We start from the raw sequence: 21,586 nt of genomic DNA on the forward strand, positions 1-21,586 counted from the left end.
ATTTTATTGCAATATTCAGGACCCAAGCTATTAATGGCTATGCTATTAATATTGTGCCCAGCATGCAAATAATTTTCTTAAGTGGGTCTCATTTCCTCCAATATACATGTCGTGCTAAATCACTTTCGCTTATCCCTCTAGGATAATCTAAAAATAAATCATTCAAAGAAAGTTAGCTTACTTAGCTTTCTATCAGACATTTTTGTAGCGTTTGTTGTCAAACGCTAATTTGGTTGACGTTAAAAACAAAAGATCGTCGCTTAATTTGTACGTAAAATAAGTAACACATTTTCAAGTCATAAATCACAAGTATAGATGGACAAAGCACCCATCTATCACGGGCAGGTGAGCCGGCGACGCAGCCGGTTGCAAAAGCTCGCTGACATCGTCGGCTCGCCGTGCAGTAGCGTCTCCTCCGCGGCGGCAGTGGCGCGTGCGCACGATTTGACGGTTTCTTTGCGGAAATTTTTATGTCAAACTCAGTGTTGTGTTTTTGAATTGGACTGTTATCGATTTTTGGATGTTACGATTTCTTGTGTGATGGTGAGATTCTTTGTTTTATTTACGAGCTTTTCGCCGGCACGTGGGTTCGGTTTGTGGAGGAATTTCCAGCAACTTCAAGGAACTTTTCATATTTTCCGGGATAAGATTACTTGAGAATTTTAGATAAGTTATTGAAATGAAAAGTATTGTAATAGTAGGTATATCAATTATATACTTACTTTTTTAAATTAAGACATATTATGATTGCTGTATTAGAAGTTTGTTAAACAAGAATAATAAGCTATGTGATCTAAATCCTAAAGAAGCATTTAACTACGACAAGTTAAACTTCAGTTTATACGAGTATTAATAATACTTACATTCATTTAAATCAAATTTAGTTGACTTTAAAATTGCAAAACGTTTGAAATAAACCTAAATATTTGATTGTCTATGCCTAATTTTCACTACTTTTGCGTAGATTTACATAAAATATAGGCGCAATAAAACTAAATGTTTCACTATAAATTGATTAGCACTTAATTAAAAATCGTGATCAGTATGCAAATGATCCTATATTATGCACTTTCTTTATGTTATTCAGTGACATAAACTTGAACAGTATGCCTACCAAGGAGTCGAAAGCCGGCGATATTGATATTTTGTATGTTGAAGAAAGCTGAGCGCATAATTTCGTGATTTGCTCGGAGGATGGCGAATTAATTTGTGTGTTAAAATTCACTTATACACCTATAAAGATTATCTATTCTGCTGTCATATTATGGGACATAATTATGGGATTTATTCAAAATGTTGTCATCAATAACATGTTATGATAGATCACTACATAAGCATCAATACTTATTAAGCTTACGCCTTATCATGCTCGTTTCTGCTTTTTCCTTAACTTTTGTTACAGCTTTACAAATGGAGCGTTTTGTTGTTACTTGATACTAGTTGATACTGATCAACTGGTATTTGCTTTCTTTGTTAGATGTTAATTATGAAATAAATATGGGGAAATTAAATCGATATATTATTCATATTTCACGCGCACGAACCATATTTATACAGGAGCACCGTAAGCTGCGATTTTAAAACACGTTTTTAATTTCTGCCTAGCATTTTTTTGCCATGTTCAATGCAACGAAAAAATTAAATTTGTGTGTCAATAAGAATTTCACTGCCAATCAATGGCAGCGAAATTTTTAAGTTTCGTTCTCACACTGCTATGACGTCCTGCTAGTTAAATTCAAAAGTAACAAAGATTTAACTTTTTTTTTGTTTGGTCATTTAGCGTCATTATGTATTTACAATGTTTTGTTTAGAAAGTGGATAATCTTCGACGATTGTGTCCCGACATTAGTGGTCAGCGGTTAAGAAAGTTATCCGTGATCGCTGTTGGTTTTTTTTAAAGGTTATTGCATCTTCACGTCGGCAAACAAGTTTCATTAACTTTTTCACTGCGCGTGGTTAGCAGTCATAAGCAGCAGTCAGATAATCTCGTAATTTTCATGTATGATCTGAGGTGGAATTGTGTAAAGCAATCGTAATCATTTGACAGTTCATAACGTACGATAAAGTCATTTAAACAAAGCATTTGACAGAATAATCGTACGTTATGAACTGTCAAATGATTACGATTGCTTTACACAATTCCACCTCTGACAGAAAAACCATAGAGTTGTCAAATTCAACAAGAATAATGATAAATGAGTAGGTGATTGTCTTAACTGTAATAGAAGTACAAAGCGTAGGTAAGGAGGGATAAGTAGGCGTAATCTTAATCTCTAATTTGAAGAGTTACCTCTAAGTAATTTTCCCGGAAATGAGAGCATAGAGGTCGTGAACTGCGTTTGTTTTTATTTTACAAATTAAGTAAATTACAAAATTAAGATGTTGACCAAAATTATCCTATTAGAGTAGAGCGGAAAGACATAAACTAAACTTGTAAATGAATTCGTTGCATGCGATTAGAATTCTTTTCAATCTTTCCAACCTTTCCAAGACAGAGGCAAGTGGAACTAACGATCCCTTAACATCGTTACTTGCAATAAAACCTCTTGTTAATCAAAGAGTCTGATTCTCTAATACACTTCCGCATAATCATCTTGGCAAATAGCACAAAAGACTGCAATTTGTACATATTAACCAGAACGCGGGCATATATTATGAAACCGCTATAATCTGAATAATTCATAGATCACTTGCGTAACTTATAATTGTATGGACAGTTGTATAAATGTCGAATTAAGTCCGACAACGGATGACACTGTCCGATGGTTTAGTAGGTGAGCACTTTGTTAGATAGGATGCCTGACACAAATTCGTACGATTACCTAAATGACATAAGTAAATTATTAATTTGTAAGTCATGACTCTGCTGTATTAAAATGTTATTTTGTAATATATCTACTTTATTATAATTTATGTTTTGTCAACACTATTACAGATACTTAGCTAAGCTCTAGGTAATGTATACTTAGGTAGCGATGTAATGTGCTTACAGTAAGCGTAAATAACAAAGAATCAAATACTTTTATGAAGTCAAATTGGGATACAAAATGTATGTAATCCTTATACCTGATAGCACAGTCCAGTAATAACACTGTAGGAGTTGCCCCCTTTACTGTGAGATGAGACTGTGGCCGCCAGAAACTGTGAACAGCCACCGCTGGATAATGGCCCGTTCCGTTACACACTTTGTTTCGGTTCATCGGGAATCAATTCGCGTGAACACATCGCGGCGAACGGGTTTATCGAATCATTTGCGATTCGATATTTGTCTAGCACCTTCTAGGGCAACGATTGGCATTCCTAGAAATGCATTCCATTAAAATATTTAAAGGCCGGAATTGTTACCGTAATTGTTTTACCTGAAATAAATACGCCTATATTATAAACAAAATTACTGAAGGAAAAACCATGTGCCTAAGATTTACTTTAGTTAAGTATATGCTTCGCTTTGCTTTGCTTTGAGACGATACCTACCGAGCTAACTCATTTATGACTCGGGGGCTTCCATCACTCTGTACCTACCGGATTCAGTCTCGTAGAATCTTCGGGATCGTAAATTCCACCACTAGGATCTGTTTACTAGGCCACCAGTTGAAGTACAATTGGCGGTCCATTAAATTCTAATTACGCATTAATTTCTCATTATCGAGCGGTGCTTTGAAATGCACGCGATAAATCCATCTTATTGGATTACACGTTTACAGAAAATTTAATTGTTTCTCATCCCATCTCAAAACAATGTCATTAACTGAGCTACTATAAAACAAAATTCAATCGGGCTTATTAGGTAACAGTTGCAAAATAATTAATTGTGCGATTGATCACGCGAGTGATTGTTGGCGCCGATCGGCGCGGGTAACGGGGTTCGGTTCCCGCGGGCGAGCGTGCGCTATTATGTTGTAACGATGTGTCGATGCGATAATGCTGATATTTTTAAGATAATGAGCGCAATTACCTGTGTTTCCTGCATGTCAAAATTGAATGCACTTATTAGGCAAGGCTTAAAAACATTTCACTAGATATTACTCTATACGATTAACAGTATAAGTTCACTAATCGGGTAGATTTTAAGCAAAACTGGTTTCTTTATAATCAAGTAAGAGGAAACTCATGTTTCAGCAAAAACGCATACAGCACTAACATCGTAGCCATCAAAGACTAGGCAAAATTATTATGCAATTTGTAAAGGTCTTCACTAAAGTGACCATCACCCATTATTCTCGGCTTATTGTTGTCAATTGCTGAAAATAGTTCCACTGAACTGAACTAAAGCGGAAGCAATTTAAAGTGCCATGCACGCATTTCTAGAGTTACTAACAAAATTGAGCGATTTCAGGGGTAGAGTTAGATGAGCAAGTGCGAAATCTCTCCTTTATTGATGAAGTTTAATATTTTTTTCGTCGATATTGGACGTACACTAAAAACTAATTTAAAGGGGTAAAATCCTTCGTGTAGCTTGTAATTTGAACACATACTTAATCCATAAAACTAGGAAAGACATAAAGTAGTTTGTACACCACCTGCGCCAATTTATAAATCTGCTTTACTGACAGTCAAGTGACAGTTCTGCCGCGTTAGAAAGTTATTTTATACACAGACATCTCCAACCAGTGATGTCGTTACAGTTAGGCGGTTATCACACTGCGCCGCGCTCCACCGCGGAGCGCGTGATTTTCATATAAAAAATCACGCGCGCGGACGCGTTGTCAGTGTGAAGTGCCGCGCGTGTTTTCTATACAAACTGAGGTACTTGCATACAATGATTAAATCTGTCGCCCCGCGCTCCGCGGCAGCGCGGCGCAGTGTGATAACCGCCTTATGGTCTCCGTGTATCTGCCGCCCAAGGGCATGCATTTCATTTATGCAATGTTCCTTATGTTCAGTGGATGAAAATCATTATACGATGAAGAGGAAGAGCATTAGGATGTCAAATATTAATCCGAGTAGAGCGGTGACTACTGTCATTGCGCTCTGTTTTTGCGACGCTAATGCCCGTTTTCACCATCAATCCCTAATATTTAAGTGACCCCTTTGTAAACAATTCTGTTATGTGTTACCATAAGGGTTACTTAAAAATAAGGGATTGATGGTGAAAACGGGCACAAGTTGTGTAGGCGCATGCGTCGGATTTACATCAAAAGTTTAGTTTTATTGTAGAGATAAATATCGATGAATTAATAGCGGTTAAGGAACCGTTCCCGAGTAACGGCTCGCGATTGACGGGTCCCGCGGGCGGTCGTGACGGCTCCTACTCGCGCTAACTTGATAATGACGCCATTCAATGTAACTGCTATCACTTAGCTCGAGGATTCCCATCTTACAAAACTGAATACAATGCTGAAGAGAAATACATATTATTTAGAGACCTACCTCAGTCTTTGCCAAAATGGTAGAGATAAAAAGGAAGCTGCACTAAAAATCGTAGTTGATAAATTCTTTGTATTAAAAAATGCTTAACATTTTTTTCTTTGTTCCAGGGTTCAAATGTGCTGGTATGAGACCAAGTGGACTGAGCGTCGCAAGATGATCCCAGCAGTGACGTCGTTATGACCAGCGCAATGGCTCCGCGGATATTGATAGTGCTGTTGGCTATAGTCTTCGCGAGGAGAGCAATATGTAAGTGGAAGCTTTGTTGTAAAATTCAAAGCTAACAAATCGTGCTACGGCACAATTTACTTTAACTAGTAACTAAAAAGTAGTAGCTAAAAACTCTAACATGAAAATGTATAATTATATACTGCGTCAGTGAGAAGATTTTTACTGCCGAAACGTGTACCAACAAACTCATTTAATAGGCAGCACTCGTACTACGAGTAAGTTGGTTTGCTTGATCATTACATTTTTTGTTTGACAAATTAATAACAGTACAAGCGCATGTCTGCACTTATTCACGTACACACAAAATGGGGAATTATGTTCAATTATAGAGTTCCGTTGTCATAAGCCGACCGTGAACTTAATTATTTCTGTAAGATTTAAATATGACTTGGCCAAAACAGTGCAAAATTAAACACAAATTATACCCATCAAGTTTTATAAACGACTTATTTTCTTGAAGAAGAAAAATAAATGATGACTTAGGTCGTCAATCATCATAGATAATTTGTGTTTCAAAATCGTTAGTTTGATTTGGATGTAAGAAAAAGTATTATGTAAATATTTCACTACAAAATATAAACATAACACTGTGTAATAGTAGGTACATCCTTATAAAAGTGATAAAATACGCAATATACCTAACCCAATTCCTGAACGCACGTACTGACAATTGTTCGCGGCGGCATTATTAGTCCACTAAAAAGCGTTTAGTGTCATTTGAACCGACTAATTATGGTCAAGAGTTCACTAGATTTGCTTTCCCAACTTTCACCGGAACAATTGTATCGAGATTAAAATACCGATTCGTCTAAAGATAATCCTTTGTGTGATGTATGAGAACTGCGCGTGATGAGATATGATAGTCGTGGAAAAATTCGTATGACCACGTCTGCTTCAGTTTTTGTTTGACTGCACTTTTGTTTTCGTTGAATCCATAAATAAAGTGAGAATGTGTTTAGTTTTTCGTCTCATTGTGTTTTGGTATTTTTCAGAATTAACATTAAAAAGTTTAGTTTAAAGTTTTACATTTATCAAGATTGCTATCTTTAGAATTTTAATTATTTTAGCTTAGCGTGAGATGATTAAAAAGTTAGGTTAACTTGTACCTACTTGTTTATCTTACAGCTGTGTTTTTACTTTTTAGCTGATCAAAATAATTCTACATGCGGGGGCTTTGTTCGCGTGGTTTGTAGACTTAGTAGAGGTATAACATCTATAAACTGCAACTTAGTTCTTTATATTAAAAGTAAACAAAGACTATGCTCAGTCAACATACGACACAGTTTAACCACATTCAGAGCGCAACCAGATCATATCAATGTCTTATCTGCACTTTCCATACGTTACAAGTTAAAAGTTGCTCAGATTAACATATGAACGTTAACTTAGAGCACAATAATATAAGGGCGTGATGAGTGGCCATCATGTTACAGTTATTATGCAAACTGACGTAAAGTTCTATTTGTTTTAGTATCGCATTAAGTAAGTAGCGTCAGTCACGGCTGTAGATGATGAACAGCTACGGTTATCTAATGCATCTTAACGGCTCAGTTTTGAACTACCGACTGAGATGTGACTAGTTTGATTGTAGAACAAAGCAAGTTTGTTGTTTTAAAATAACTAGTAACACAGACATTAAAATGTGACTATTTATTTACATTGAAGACATTTTTAAGGTTAGTTAGTTACTATTTGAACAAGAACTCTATTTTTTATTTATTTTTGTGTTTACCAGTTGTTTAATCACTGCGATCGGTTTAGAACTATGATTAGCATAATGTTACAATTCGACTTTTAGTTCTGCATGTAATTATAAGAACTCTTGCGTAAAAAGTATTTTTTCCCACGAGAATGAAATGAAAAAGTTAACTTGAACATATAATTTCGAATGTGTAACATGGCAAATATGGATAAATCTCTTGTTCGTGCATCACGTATTCACGAAAATTAAAAAATCATGTTGTTTATCTTACTTTGGAAGTAGAACTAGACATTCTCGAAACTTGAAACATAGATGAAGCTTTAAGACAAACTTAATGAAAGCTTTTTCTAAGCATCAAAGCAAAAGTGCTTTAAAAATTCCCAAGCAAGTTGTACAAGATGTTTATAGTATTAGTCAACTGTTATCTGAGATATTCTTATTTAAATGTTCTGAAAACGAAACGAAAACTAAGTAATAAAGTAAAATCTATGGAGAAACAAGAAATAAAGTTTTGTTTGAAGTGAAGTTTATATAAGAGGTGGGCAAATACAATAACACCGACTTAATATTCACTATTTGTCGTTTGGTATATTTTACTGAACATGAAAAAGAAACAGAGTAATGTGTAAGTAACTTTGTCCTACGATGGTTTGCATTAGTAAACCTACACAAACTCGGCGATACTCGATTAAGACACTCAGCGTGCATTACAGTTTTCAACATTGGCGCTGGCGGAAACGCGTTATGAATCAAATAATAAAAAGAAATCGGAATACACACGGCCATTTCTGTATTGTGCCTAAGTAAGTCACATCTCACGACCGACTTATTGCTATTACTGCCGATTTACTGTCTGCCTCGACCTTAGCACGGGGGGTTAAGATTGACAATCGAATGTCTTTGCGGGAGGTGTAAGCTAGCCCAGTTTAGTCTATGCTGTAATGGCGATGACACTGACTCTTTCTTCGGCTAATTAATTTGCGCGGGTTAGAGAAATCCATGGGAGCTGTCGTTTGGACTGTTTTTTGGGTTCCGCTTGATGATTTGTGTCTACGAGGCAGATATGTGTCTGTAAAAACATTCCATACAAACGTCTCTCACGTTTAAGTGTACCTTTAAGCCCAATAACTTTGAAGGTGGTAATAGGTTTCAGCTTGCGACCACACTTGGTTCAGCTTGCGACCACACTTGGTTCAGCTTGCCATGGTAATGCTGATCTAGGTCGATTCTAGACTCATAAAATCATTTCAGGTAATTTAGATTATTTATGATTTAAAAAAATATAACACGTTGCTCGCAATTAAGCTCACTGACCCAACTTGGTAATTATTTCATTAATGAGAAAACTCAGTGAAAAAACTTCATGCCCTTGTCGGTTACGACTTACACCATAAGTTTGTAGTTAAGTGGTTTTAGCAAAACAAAATAAGTAGGTATACTCATTACTTTTTATGCGGAACTCACTGGCGTTATTGCACTAATCTGGAGGTCAAACTTGCACAAACCGTCATTGGTTTCGGTCGGAGGAAAAGTGGTTCTTTTCATCTCGCCCTACGCCTGATAGACATAAGGGTCAGAATGGTAATCTACTTTTGAAACCAGCTACGGCTTCGTAGATGCTAATTTTACGGCCCTTAATTAGTCCAGTCACAGTGGTGTTGAAACCTTAGTTGAATATCAATCAATGACTTAAGTTTTGTATTTTAAAATGGTGATATTATATAGGTATGTGATGAATATCTTGGTGTGAACTTACCTTACATTTTTAAGAATTTAACTTTGAATTTTCACGTAATACGTAACTACGAGTACATTGGCTATAGGCTATATGCATTGAGTCGCTACTCTGACTTGGATGTTCGGACATTATCGTAGACTTCTTGACAACATGCGAGTTCCTTGAAGCAGTGCCTATTTAAACTTTGACGATATGATACTTAATCTAAAACTCATATCTAAGTATCATAAAATATAGTTATTTTAAATGAAACCAAAACTAAGGTAAAATCACTTAATCGGTCTTGCATTATACAGGAAAATATAGCAATACGCTAATAGCTCCAGTAGTTAGAGCTGACTTTAGGTAGTTTTTCATAATCCAGGCTCAGGGTGTGTTCAAATTGCCGCCCACAGACAGGCCGCCGCATTTTGCAACTAGTCTAGTTAGATATCCACACTGATTGGACTGGTGTGCTAATGTGTATCCTAGAACTTAATTATAAGCTTGATTTATAACTATCACATTATAATATCTTAGAAATTGTAAACTACCGAAATAGGTTAATATGTTTCGAAATAAATAAATGTTTTTTATTGATTGGATGAATGTACTATGTATTAGCAAAGCACAAACAACATCGATATAAACTAACGAACCTCTTTACTAGCTCCATGTTGTTAATTTTCACCTATTTTAATATGGACGTATCGTTCGTTCGTTCGTTTCAGCCAAATGACGTCCACTGCTGGACAAAGGCCTCCCCCAAGGTTTTCCACAATGAACGGTCCTGCGCTGCCCGCATCCAGGCTCTTCCCGCGACCCTTACCAGATCGTCGGTCCACCTAGTAGGAGGCCTGCCCACGCTACGTTTTCCAGCCCGTGGTCGCCACTCGAGAACTTTCCTGCCCCAACGGCCATCGTCTCTACGAGCTATGTGCCCCGCCCACTGCCACTTGATTTTAGCAATTCTGCGAGCTATGTCGGTTACTTTGGTTCTCCTACGGATCTCCTCATTTCTGATTCGATCACGCAGGGAAACTCCGAGCATAGCCCGCTCCATCGCCCTTTGGGTGACCTTGAGCCTTCTTATGAGGCCCATAGTAAGCGACCACGTTTCGGATCCATATGTCAACACTGGCAACACACACTGCTCGAAGACTTTCGTCTTGAGACACTGCGTATGATATGGACGTATGTCACCAGTAAATGAAGGAGCATCCACAATTACATTAAGCGCTTTCTTTAACAATAAATTATCATTTTTAACCCGATACGTAAACGCGAAAGTGTCGTTCCATTGAAAGAAACTCTAATTTCAATATTGCCTTTTAGCTCGCAGATTAACCACTACTTTCATCTAATTTAACAGTATAATCTGAGAATTACCCAGGCAAGTGGCTACCTGATGCAACTTCCTACCCCTGATAATGTTTTCAAACTTTATGTCTATGGTCTTAGGCGTAAATTCCCAGTAGGTATCTCTCTATGGAATAGACTAATTGATTTTGTGCAGAATATCTACTTAAAAATGAATAGTAAATGTCAATAGTTTTATTTACGAGTCAGACAAAAACCTATACAATATAATCAATAAAATCATGTTTCATCATCACACTAGAAACAAACACCCACAGCGAGGCAAATACACGCACAAAACACATTCTCCTCGCTCACTACATTACGCACGGCGCACATAGGTACTCATTAACGAACACCTTTACACAATAGTACATACTACTCTACTCGTTTATCTTTTTAGAAAAAGACAAACGCATCACAAACATGCAATTTTTTACCTGTAGGTACTAATTAGAGTTTACTCGTTGCTTTACTGTTACATATCCAACAATATTTAGTCGGAGTAGAGTACATGGACAAATAGTTAAATTTAATATTTTTAATCTTGGGCACTATCACTATTATTTACTAGTGTGATCTTGTCATGCTGATGCTCTACCATTGCCATAGGATAGATGTTTTCTATGTATAATATGTAAGTACTTATGTAATTACAAAAAAAAGTAATTAAGATGTTTATAAAATATCCGTTGTCTAGTACCCATAGTACTGCTTATACTACTGCTACTACTGTACCTGCTTTGCTTAGTTTGGGACTAGAGGCGCAGTGTAAAAATATCCAAGGATATCTATTTATTTATTATTATTCATAGGATCCTAAAAGTATTTTGCAGTTAAATTGCTGCTCAAGAGCGAAGGCTAGTCCTCTAGTGTTGACGTCTCAGCACAGATCGGGTCATTGCCCGGCGCAAAAACCCAGGAAGCATGCACCTGATGCGCTCGCGCAGGTAAAGGCGCGCGCTCACTCGGAACAGACGCCATTATCGCCTCGCGTGTCATGACTCGATCACTGCTCTGATCTGCCACTAAAATGTTATTTCATATTTTACAACTGATCCTTATCTAGGGAATGTAATACGTGCAATTAACTATATCGGCATCACCAATATAATTATTGAATTACAAGTACATAACTATTAAGTTACAGATGTTTCAGGTTTACACGTGTTTGATCACGGAACAATTAAGAACTATCAGGCGTTACGGACTAACAAATTTGATGACCTTAAACTTAAAAGCATTTATCCTTGTCTCTATTCAAAAGCAAAACAATGTATGTGAGAAACTTTTAACTAATTATCATTTAATTCATTTGACATTCGGTAGGAGTATCCATGTAGTTAATGATTTCAGAAAATCTAATCCGTTAATAAACTCGTTTTATGACTTTCAAAAACGCACGTTTAACTCGGTGAGGCCTCTGGTGTGAGTGCAGCTTGACGTGACAGTCCATATAAATTGACAAGGTAAGGGTATAACGTGTAGTCTCATCAGCCGAGAACTGTCAAGTTTTATGAATGTCGAGTAGTATGTCGGGCTTCAGGGACGCGGCCTGTGTACCAGGGCCTTTATAGTAATAACTATAACACGCTTGTGAGAACAGTCAATAGGCGCGAGTTAAAAAAGTGCATTCTCCCGAGATTCGTTCCGCATTCCTGTTACTCCGAGGAAATGCAGTGCGCACTATTTTTTACTACTCCTCGCTTAGTGTCTCAGTCGTACCTTCATTGTCTATTTTTATTCCTACTTGAGCGACTACGATTGTCTGTTAAGAAACATATGTAAATGTCTTAATAGTACCTGTAATGCTATTGTTTTGGTATACTCTGTAACACATTTTTTATGATAAGAAGACTGAAACGAAGTCATACAATTTTGGTCTGAAATTCAAAGCTGCTATAAAACAAAACGTCTATGTCGTGTTTGGTTTGGTAAATTCTTTTTAATTTCTGATTATGAATAACACATCAAAATTTGAGTTATGCATTGCTAAATAATACAAACCACGTCAGGTTGTATTCTAAGCTTAAAGCTTCTTTAATTACTGCAACACATCATTAATGAAATCGAAATAATCTAAGATATTTATTATTTAATAACTACATTTACTACATGCAGGGACTAATTAAAATTAAATGTTTATGATTACAATCACCCAAAGTGATTCCACGTTTATACTCGGCGCGGATCACTTTCGTTTTTTGAGGGACCGGTTCTGATACTGATGTAAATTCTTGGACGGATATTGTTCCTAGCTAAAGATGCTTGATTTTTAATGAGAAATTGGTTACATAACTGATGCAGGTAGACATTTCTAAGATTTATACAAAATCAATTTTGAAATGCAAGTCTTGCATTAGTGTCTCACGTAAGGTAGCATATTTCTGCCATATAAATATTATTAATTTATAATATGAACATAATTTAAAATTCAAGTTTTATGGATGAAATGATCTATGTTAATGAGTTGTAAAACATTATCTTCACGTTGACATGCCTCAGCATCAGCACAAAGCATCATGTCCAGACCTCAAAACTGTTAGTGGGCATTCCACGTAGTATTTAATGGCGGCATTAAGATGAACCACAGAGAGGGCAATCGCGGTGAAACCTCAACCGGCAGTTAGAGCCGAGCACGCAGCCCTGCCAGGTGGCTAACGGGCTGGCGCTGGAAATCGAAATCGCCGTAGGTCAGGCACCAACCGGTCCGTTATGGACAACTCGAATCGGTATAATGAAGTTCTTGACCTTGAGAAGATCGTCAAGTTCAATTTCACTAGCAAACTAATTGAACAATATGCACTAGCTCTATCTTCGATTCGAATTTCGTTATTCGTTTACATTATTAATATGTATTAATCGATTTTATTTTTGCAATTCCAACGTAATTCTTTTTAAATTAATTCAGCTTATCGAAAAATTGGGTATTCTTACAAAAAATCTGATGTCATTACGTAAAAAGATGCGGACAAACTTGGACTCTGTTTCGCTCAGCTTTCCAACCACGCTTTCTTCCAAATCAGATACAAATCTGAATGATTTGCAGATGTGAATAGTGCACCTCATCATAATGATAAAATCATAATAATATTAAGGTTATAGCATAAGGTTTTCACACTAACTTTATTTCGAACCTCTAACGACTGTCATTACCGTCAATAACGATAAAATTCGAAATATAACAAGACATTTAACAAAAAGTTCCCACAGTTAGTTCCCGCATTACACAGATTTAAGCATTGATCATTTATTACGAAGTCAGTTATTTATAAATATGGTTTGCTTCGAGTATGAGAGACGAATATTGATACTCACATTTTGTCATATTATGAGAAAGAAAAAAATTCCCAGTTACTACGAAATCTCTATCGAACAAAGCACGCCAGATTTTCCTGGTGCTTAAATCCTACTTAGTTGAATGAAGCAAAATAATACATGACGGGAACGAATACCTAAAACATAGATGCGTATATCACAGAGCTCTATTCAACGCTGTGCGTTCGATTTGCTGCTTAATTTAAGCAAGCATCGTTTGTGAATACGGGTGTATGTCGCGTGGTAAAGGAAATCTTAAAGATGGATATTAATACAATATAGCCAGTTATATCAAATTGAAATCATCTCGATTCCGATAGAAAGTCTAGAGCACGGCGTTATCCGCCAGATCGACCCAAATATCACATCCACGGTACAAACCATACCCTTGCCCGTGAAGGCTGCATCATTCAACGTCATGATTGCTATCTGAAAAGCTGTTATTTTAATGCTGAACGTACAGTTACCTTCAAAAATATGTTCAGATTTTCTTCTTCCATTGCGTTGTAATAGTATTTTTTGAGATCAGAATTAATCGGAACGGGTACTAACATTAAAAAGTTTTTTACGAGTAATTAACACAACTCTATTGCGGTAAGTAGGTACAGTCAACACCGTATCAGACTGCACATTTTTGTTGAAAAGTACGACTTTACAAAGTAAGATGCCACAATTTAGCTTGATGTGCTGTCGTCTGTACGCATAATACTATGAATGCATTAATGATACGAGTATTATAGAATTCTAATAAATAATAGAATTAATCAATTCAATGATACGTGCTCTTATTATGTGCCCGAGTGTACTTTTCCTGAGTTGGGTAGATTGATAACAGTATTTTGGGTTGAGAGATTGAGATCTATAATGTATGGCAAGGAAGTTAACGGTGGTGTAAGTGCCATTCTTGAAGCTTCTTGAAGCATGTATTTTGATAAAAGTTAATACTATGGTATGTCTTTAACAATAAAGGTAGACAATATCGGCGACCCTTGATGTTCAGATGTCCACGGGCGGTGGTATCATCACAGTGGCCTACTTGGATTGAACTAAATTATTATCTTAACGGCTAGGTGTACCGATTATTCAAATTGTACTTACTATACATACTTGAAATTAATTATTTCTTTATAAGTTTTTAGGACGTTTTTAACTTTTTGTACCAGTTTTCTTTAAAAATATGTAAATCTTTCGTTTTCTTGTAACTTCATACGAGTAAATGCGCATTCTCCGTTTATTTTAGCAAACAAACAAGCTTGCAGATTGCTTGAAAGCGAGGTGTATAAAGACTTTACTTAGCATAATTAGTACATGTACATTTATCCAGTCGAGTCTCAGTAAAAGTGAAAACATGGAAACCAGTAGCGGAAGCCAGGAAACACGCCGCTGGACCACTGTAATATTATACTGGACTTAGAGGCAGGCTTAGTTTCCTGTATTTGCATTTAGCTGGTAAAAAGGTAAGATTATTTACGATAAAGATCCGATCACCGTTTCATTCTTTAAACACCTATGTTGTATCAAGCTCGGCAAGCTCAAGTTCAAGCTCAAGCTATTAACTTTTAGTACCTGTACGACAGTACCTCAATATTGTCAATGAAACAATAAATCAGATGTTGCAGTATAAAAAGATGCCTATTCACGCGTAGTAGGTACATTCGCGTTGATTTCACTCCTACGCAATTTAATTAGTATCGTAACAAAGCGTGTACTTAGTAATCAACAGAAATTGTATAAAACGTAACAGGATAATTCTAAACAACATTGTAGCAATAAAAATCACAACTCTTTCCACGCTTCATTACGGGCCCGCAGCAGGTACATTTCCATAAAGTTCATTTGCATCTGCATAATTTCATCTCGTATTATCATAGTCCGTTATGATTTGCCGGTGGATACAAGCTATTGGCTGTACTAGTAATCGCTTGTGTATACGTGTGGGAACATAATAATATTGTTTAATAACAGTTACTTAGCTCAATTAATTATTTTATAGCTCTACCAGGTCGCTTAGGTATTTCTTAAATTACTAATGTAATATGTCCTGGTTTAAAACTACAAAAATTCATAGTACCTATATCTCACTTTCAAAGTTATTCAGTTTGATTTTTTCCGTTATTCTATGTTATGACTTTATAGCATAAGAGTCAAAACTCAACACATGATTTTACGTTTTTCAAAATTGTTCATTCAATAGTAGTTTGCCACAGTACGGTTTCTATTGTTCAAAGTTTATTTCATACTATTAGCTTTTGCCCGCGGCTTCACCCGCGTTAATTTAGTTTGTCACGAATCGTCATTATAGCCTATATGTTATTCTGGGTTATAATCAATAATACTGCAAAGTTTCATCAAAATCCGTTCAGTAGTTTTTCGTGAAAGAGTAATAAACATCCAGACATCCACACAAACTTTCGCATTTATAATATTGTGTGGGAGCAGTTAGCTAGAGACCTTTGGCTTAATTGTTTTTCTTTTTTTTATTGTGTTTAATACTGTATCTCATGTTGAAAGCCCAATAAAATAAATAAATAAATAAATTAAGTAGGATTTTTGGCGCTTTTATCGAATTTTTATGCAATTGAAAAATTACAGCCAATTTTTTGACCCATTTACTGTTGAACTTCATTGAAAATTTTAAATTACCAAAATTGCATCAGCAAGACCGAAGCCAGCTTGTGCAAAACTTTTACATCATTCAATTTCTCTGCGGTCGCAACAGATATACCGGTCCTTAAGTATACCTACTCCCGTCTATTTTTATCTGACCCAGAACATGGACGTCTCTTACACGGAACAATACACCCTCATTACTGATCACTCTCCATAATTTTACTGCCGAAAGATAACAAAAATGTTCACGCTTCTGTCTTCAATTTACTGGATGCTGTTATTTGTGATAAGTATAACAATGGCCTGGGAGGAAGTGTTGCTATCGCGGCATCTATGGCGGCCTTCTGTTCCATTCAATTGGCTTTTCCCGTCAGAGATTAGGATCGGTTATGATGGTGAAGGTATCAATATTATTTTATACTTCATTGAGTTGGTTATTTATTTTATCGGTGTGTGATTTGGTGATTTCGGTTTCGGTGTGTGAGTGAGATTTTTTTTAAGATCATGTTACCCAATCTCTAGTATCTCTATTGCCCATAATCGCTATCTAGAAAGATGCTTCACTTGTTAGGTTTTTATTGGCGATCAATCTGTAGATCCTGGCTACACAGGAGTTGCAGCCTTGTGAAGGAGAGGTGGTGTCTCTACAAAATTCTAAATCAGCTTTATCGATATGATTTCAGGCAGGTCGTTTACTAGTGCGTGTTCAATTATATCGATCTTTATTTTTTCGCTTGTCGATCATGACGATGATCGATGGATAGTTTCTGAAGTTTGAAAGTTTCGAAGTGGGTAAGTAAGCCATTGAAGTGAAATACATCTGAAAATAGTTGATAACTTCAAACATGCCGATGAGAATTTCAGTTTACTTTGTGTGCTTCTTCACAATATACTAGTTGTTGGATGCTTTATAAAAGTTTATTACAGTGTACACTATCATCTGCAGCGTTTACCCTGGGTGTAATAATACGTGTACGGTGCTATGTCCCATCACACGGCCACTTGCGGTATTTTATAGCTGCGTTACACTTATGGGAATCACTATAGAATTATTTTCACATTCAATCTGATCAAGTTCCCAGGCTTTGAGATTTAACGGGGCTTCAAATTGTTTTCAGTCAAATTATTGAAGAAAAAATAAAATTTTAACACATAGTTTCCTTCTTCAAAAAGTCAAAGATTTTCTCCTGACAATAAATGGACCTCCTGTTATGGCAGTGAAATGCTGTTGTATGCAGATAAATAAGTAAATGAATTTCAAGTAAGATATAGGCCATGACTATCATGAGATATAAAATCGGATGGAAAATGAAGAAAAATGTAAGTATCCAGAGAAATCGCGCACTGAAAAATCTTTTATAAAGATTTGTTAAGCTAGTGATTTAAAATCAGTTAAATGGTACCTAGGCCATCAGCTCGCTCCAGCTTAGACAATATGCTCAACCCCTTGTTCTCAGACAGAATTGCCAAACACACCTAACATGTAACATAATTATGTAAATGTTTTTTACACGAACTAATTAATTATAAAATTTCCTAACTTATATCACAATAGACTAGACTTATGCCAGATTAATCCTAACGCGTTTCAAAACGAAGCATCGCGATTAATTAAGAACATCAACATGTCACTCATTATCTTAAAATCGTGAGAAATATTGGTTCTTTTAATATTGCCCGTGAAAGTTTTTGGCTCACTTTCGTTATTGTGCAAAGTTTATTCGTGCCAAGTATAATTATTTACATGTTAACGTTTATGTGGAGAAATTACGGATCATTATGATTGTTCATAAAAACGTGGAATGGAAAAAGTTTTATTGCGACAAGCGAGGTTTTTGTGGCCGTGAAGATAATTTAAAAAGCGATGACACGCACTAAGTAGGCCTGAAAACTAAACTACAAAACATCTACTTACTCGCCATGACTATGTAAGTAAATCGCATTAGAAGATATAAATCTGGGTTTTGAAACTTCTATTTCGTGAACTTAAGTTTAATGTTAAAAGCTTCAATTTTAGTAGGTATATCGCTTAGAATTTTTGATAAAAATACCAAATAAATTCATAGGTGCAAACCAATTTATTTACTTGAGGACATTATTGACATGTTGATTTAATTATGTACATATAAATACATATTGAACAGTGCATCGAGTTAACGAAATAATGAACAAAAAAATCACCATACTTATAACGTACTCACTTGGTCACTTCAGCCTTGCTTTTTGCCAAAGGCCTAAGCAAATTGTTGTTTTTAGCAGCTGTTAAAGTCCTTGAACCAATGGTGTAAACGGTAACAAAAGTAAATAATTGAATTGAAATCCCATCAAACAAATCTATTTCTTGGCCAATGTAAACAGATAATTTTGAACCATGGACAATTGATTTCACGGGCCCAAAGCCATCAGATTCCGCTTAGGGAAATTGTGAAACGATGGGAACATTGACTACAAAGTGTCGCTACATTTGCTGCGCCTGCGCGTAGATATTTTAGGTCAGTTGAGTAATTTGATTATCCAATGAATAATTTACTAATTTTAGAATCATTAGATACACTTGGCAATAAAGGTAATAAGTAGAGTAAGTAAAGCTAAAAGTGTTATCGCGATGTCAGCAAAAATAACAACTGAATGAAATTATTAACATCTAAAAGTATTGTTGATTTGTGACAGCAATAAAGAAATGTACACTCGATAGCAAATAAATCGCACCACCCGCGACGCGAACTTTAAAGATTTTCTTTTGACACAATAATGGTGCCCCAACAATATTGGTGTTATTTAAAAGCCCAATAAATATCCTTAAAGAAAAACACATTTAATTTCTTAATAAATGATTAACATATACCATAAATGTGACTTGAAAAAAGACCTCACTTTGGGCTCACCTCTGGGATCAATTAGACCAAATTTTATGGTTATAAAACCAAATAATGATCACACGTGTCCTCTTTAACAGATGGATAGCGATTAATCCCAACTTAACAGTTTTATAGCCATAAAAGTTGGCTCAAGCGTAACTATCTATTTTTTGAAGAAGTGTCTCTGGATCCTTCTAAAGAAACATTTTTGGGGTAAAAACCTTTCCTTTAGTGAAATGAAGTTTAGAACTAGGCTTTTGAATGGTACCAATATTGGTGTGAAGTGGGGATGCATACGTTTGAAAGTGCTTGTCGCGGGTGGTGCGATTTATTTGCTGTCGAGTGTATTGTTATATTGTGTGCCGTTTTGTGACGTAATCAATATCAGTTATTTCCAAATGAGTTAATTACTAAAGATCCCACAAACACTGACTAGTAACTTTTCGCCTCAGCTTGACATCAGAATGGCGACCACGATTGAATGGTCCACTTGTGAGAATTTATTTCATTGCAACATACTGTAGTGCTGTGAAATAATCGACGCCATTATTGATCGATAACCAGACAATAGGAGATTGACTAACAAACACATAGACTACGATTTTTTAAATAATGCTTTGCCTGTCTGAAATGTTTTAATTTGACCGCTATTTTGTGAGCTTATCTAATGGTAGAGTCAGGAAGTAAGGACAACATAAACTGATTTTTTGAGTTACTATTCTGATCTCGCTGGTCCGGTCAACGAAACGGTCCGAAACGGTCCTAGTACAAAACGTGCAAATAATATTTTTCTACGGTATATTAAAATGTAGTTGTACTAAAGAATACGAAATACAATTTAGGCATTTATTTTCTCAAAAGAAATTGCAAGTTATCGATGAAATAACTTATTGCATCACTATTGTATTGGGCGCCCAGTTGTATTGAGATGAGAATTTTTGTAGCATTGTCTAGTAGAGTCATGTACCTAAAAGGTTTTTACTGTCGGACCATAATGGTATTGTTCGATAGGAATTTAGCGTTATTAATTGGTATTTTGTGCTTTGTTTTAAGTTTAATAATAGATCTGATAAGCAAAGAATGCATTACTGAACCATTAGGTTAAAATTACTGTTGAAAATGTTTATCTTTAGATATTGAGAAGTGGCGGTTTACACTTAAAGAAAAACATAGTGTTATCAAAAATCTACAAGCGGCTTGAGTAGACGTGAGACAATGATATGACGTGTGAACTTTTGATAATACGATTTGGACGAGTACACCCACTGACATCATGATTTATTGTTTCAGGTTGCAACTTTTATCCTGTAGGCGAATACCTGAAATTCGTCAGGATACCAGAGAACCTCAAGGTTGGAGATGAGGTTCTGAAGGTGGAAGTGCATCCAAGGTAATGTTTATAAATTATCTACATCGTTTTTATTGTCTCCCTCTTTATGAAATAGACTGACATAAATTGTGTGTGTCTAGATTCTAGATATGTGTGAGTAGACCACCAAAACCAGAGTTTTTGTCGTCATACAGTTAGTTAGATAGCAAGAAAGCTTGCATGCTTCAGTGACCGCCCGCGCTATTGGATGACAAGTCGTTAGAGGCATAGAACAAGTTTGTCATAAAAACAATAATTTTCGCGAACAAACGCGACCGAGCCCGTCCGCATGATCTGGGTCGCCGCCCCGGTCTTACATCATGAATTCTTGTAATCAATTACCATAAGTATCACTTACTACACGTTTTCAAGCATTTACAATTACGTCTGGCTTAAATTTTGATTTATTGTTATTTAAACGGTCAGTGTCATTGTTATCAGCTCGGAAACTATCTTGTATCACTTGAAATATTTTGTGTTAGATTTCTAGCAGATTAAGGCTGGGTTGCACCACCGAAATTTGACCATAACTATAACGATAACCGGTGTATTTTCTATGGAGTTTTACAGATTTTTGACGTTTGTCAAAGTTAAAGTAAGATGGTGCAACCCAGCCTTAGTTTATGTAAATATCGACAACTCAAAAACATTATTTTTCCAGCAATTGATACCTTAAACTTATTAACAGTACTAGAATTACAGTACAATTACAGTTCTCATTTAAGAAACCTAATTCTTTCAACCAAAAGAGATAAGGCAAATAAAGATAAAATAACAATATCAAATCATAAGTGCCACTTGTGGTCTAAACTGAATAAATATTTTTGATTTTGATTTTTGATTTTGATTTTTGATTTTGATTTTTGACAATTAAGGTTGCAGCAAGTAAGTTTGTAATTATGTGCGTCTTTTAACGATCGTCGATAGTAACAAAGTAGGGTAACTTACATACCATGAACTGCAATAAACATAGTCAACTTTTAAAATTAGGATTTGGGGTCCGTTATGACCGATTGTCTGAGTTCGAAGATATAATAAAAATAAAATAAATAAAG

General features: G+C 35.8%; 1 protein-coding gene across 2 annotated transcripts in view; it reads left to right on the forward strand.

Annotated features, from left to right (window-relative positions):
• Window positions 1-412: 412 nt before the first annotated feature.
• The window catches only part of LOC135076743 (cadherin-89D), a 43,839-nt gene continuing 22,665 nt past the window's right edge, over window positions 413-21,586 (forward strand). For both annotated transcript variants that reach the window (XM_063971163.1, XM_063971164.1), the window contains exons 1-3: window positions 413-543; window positions 5,478-5,616; window positions 20,453-20,552. In XM_063971163.1, the coding sequence (XP_063827233.1) occupies window positions 5,547-5,616; window positions 20,453-20,552 (170 nt within the window). In that variant the 5' untranslated portion in view covers window positions 413-543; window positions 5,478-5,546. The remainder of the gene's footprint in view (window positions 544-5,477; window positions 5,617-20,452; window positions 20,553-21,586) is intronic.

This window comes from Ostrinia nubilalis, chromosome 12 (genome assembly GCF_963855985.1).
Source record: "Ostrinia nubilalis chromosome 12, ilOstNubi1.1, whole genome shotgun sequence".
Classification (NCBI taxonomy): domain Eukaryota; kingdom Metazoa; phylum Arthropoda; class Insecta; order Lepidoptera; family Crambidae; genus Ostrinia; species Ostrinia nubilalis.